The 2552-nt window shown below is 39.0% G+C and overlaps 1 protein-coding gene across 1 annotated transcript in view; it reads left to right on the top strand.

Moving 5' to 3' along the window:
• The window catches only part of LOC106869004 (transcription factor BTF3 homolog 4), a 12797-nt gene that overhangs the window by 7171 nt on the left and 3074 nt on the right, over window positions 1–2552 (top strand). The window contains exons 2-3 of the mRNA XM_014914495.1: window positions 1576–1676; window positions 2392–2505. Coding sequence (XP_014769981.1) covers window positions 1614–1676; window positions 2392–2505 — 177 coding nt within the window. The 5' untranslated portion in view covers window positions 1576–1613. The remainder of the gene's footprint in view (window positions 1–1575; window positions 1677–2391; window positions 2506–2552) is intronic.

Raw genomic sequence — 2552 nt, 5'->3', positions numbered from 1 at the left:
GGGGGGGGGTTGTGTGGAGGAAGGGAGAAGAGAAAGATGGAGTCGTTATTTATGAGTATTAAGCTAATGTGTCACGGAGATAGGGATTATCTTGTGATTGCTGCATTGACCTCCCTCTTCCAGGGGATCTTTTCAAATATGGTGGTAGAGGATGGTTTTTTCCTGCATTTCCAAGATGTGAGAATGTCCTGTGTAGTAGATTGGCTTCCTATCCCATTGTAAATTGTCATCCACTTCATAGGATAAAACTGCAGCTGTGCAATAGCATTTGGTAATGTTTAAAACTATTGAGCAGCCAGATTTGGTAACATTTCTTGGATATGGTGCCAGCCTGTTACAGTCACCAAAACACATCACAAAGAAATTGTCATGAAACAGTTGAACTCTTGACCTGATAATTTATGAATATATATATTCAAGCAGGCCACTTCACTTCTACATTTATATGATAAAGACCTTGTCCCTGCCAGCCTCTACTTGGTGATGTTAATTAAAAAAAAGAAAATTATTTACTATATTGCACATCTTGATTAGCAATTAAGTAAATAGCATTTATAATTAAAATATTTTCTTTCAATTCCTTCTATCCTTGTGTGCGTGTGTGTGTTATACAGTTGGCTTCTCAATATTCAGAAAGCTTGTGGAATGTTGTGGAGGCAAGAGTTAGTTGCTTATTTTGTTTAGGAATGGATTAGGTCCTGGATTGTTGATCTTCACACCTTCTTGCCAGACAGAAGCAGTAGACTGGTCGGGAAGGGTGACTTTGAAACTGGTTTCTTGTGCAGACTTAAGTCTTGGAAACTCCTGCATCAGCCAACATATGATGCCGTCAACTGACCCCACTCTCTGTCTATTGTGTAATGTTTAATAGACAGAATTTTTTTTTTTTTACACCTGAAGCTTTTTGTGGAAATGTGATGAACGAGGCTTGGCTCCTCCCTTTGGTGTGTTGCTGTTATTTCCTCAGCCAAACACAGCTTTTGCTCCAGTTGAGAGAATTACCCTGCATTTAGCTTCCTTTTCCTGCTGTCAGAACAACCCCACCGCAATTGCAATGACCCTGTTTGTAGTGGGTTTCCGCTTGCTTCCTTCCCACATGTTTAGGGGAAAAGTAAGGAAAAGATTATACCCCTTGATCATTGGTTCAAATCTCACTGTTGGTATTTCTGGATCCGAGTGCCTTATTACCTTCAGTTCATTTAGCTGTTGCTTCACCTGGGCATTATCTGCTCAGAGAAGTGGATTTACATTTACACACTTCACAAATCCAAAATGCCTCTGTTGCTAGGCTTCTGACAAAATAGTTCTCTCCTGTATCTTGGTTTTGCCTGAGAGGCTTTTTTCGTTTCTTTTTTTCACATGAGCTCATTTTTCCAGGTTTTATGTAATTCATTGAATAGAATTGCAATATAAGTTCATTGAGAGTACAACGGTTAGAATTTGTCTTCTTCAGAGTTGACGTCTGTCTGGAAGTCCTATTTCGACTGTTCTTCCTCTCTCTCTCTCTCTCTCTCTCTCTCTCCTGCATTACGTTTATATTATTATTATGTCTGAGATTTTGTTCTGTATTTTCAGGTTTTGTATTTATACATTTAAATTAATTCAGACAAAACATGAATGCTGAAAAGTTACGACAGCTTCAGAATCAGGTGAAAGATATCCGTATTGGTGGTAAGGTAAGCACACTGAACTTCTATAGATTTAGCTCTTAATAAAATCACTGATCTGTGTTTGCTAGTACTTTCTTTTTTAGAATCAAGATAAGACTAACGCCTAATTTACACTTCAGTCTACCACTACACTTGTTCCATACACATCACTGATGCTCTTGAAAAATTCTTCAATGCCACAACTTCACACTAAATGCCATTCAGACATTTGATCCCTTTGAAGCATGGGCTGTTGACAATATTCTCCAATATGCTTCCCTCTGGGCTCTATATTCTGCTTCTCTTAGTTTTCATTGTAACTTTGTAACAAGGTCCAACACGAGTTGGACCTTGTTGCAGAAACCAAAAGCATACTGTATTTAATGGGATGCTTCGTCACCAGCTCTGGAGCTGAAATCTTCTTTGCAGTAGGTCTGGGAAATGCAGTGTAAATGGCTTTTTAGAGAATTGGTTACAGTGGAACTTGGCTGGCATTAGAATGATGAGTTATAGGGGAGGGGCAGTTTGTTATAGAAGAAGAAACAAGAAATAACCTTCTGACATTCAAATATCTGGTTGTAGAGGTCGTGTCAGTGAAAAGCATAAAACATCAGATTTCTGACTCCTTTTAGAAATTCTGTAGATCTGTGCCGTCTCTCGTAGCAATCATTACTGTTGTTATTTATCAATTAGCACTTTGTTTCTAAATTGCTGTTATTCAGTTTGTAATTTCTGTTGACAGGGAACAGCCAGAAGGAAAAAGAAGGTCGTCCATCGCACTGCCACCACCGACGACAAAAAGTTGCAGGTTTCGCTGAAGAAGTTGACAGTCAGCAACATTTCTGGCATTGAAGAGGTGAGTGTGTAGGGGGGGGTTGAAGATGGTTATATTGTCGCATTTGA

This window comes from Octopus bimaculoides, chromosome 23 (genome assembly GCF_001194135.2).
Source record: "Octopus bimaculoides isolate UCB-OBI-ISO-001 chromosome 23, ASM119413v2, whole genome shotgun sequence".
NCBI classification, from domain to species: Eukaryota; Metazoa; Mollusca; class Cephalopoda; order Octopoda; family Octopodidae; genus Octopus; species Octopus bimaculoides.
This window is presented reverse-complemented; position numbering and strand designations above follow the sequence as displayed.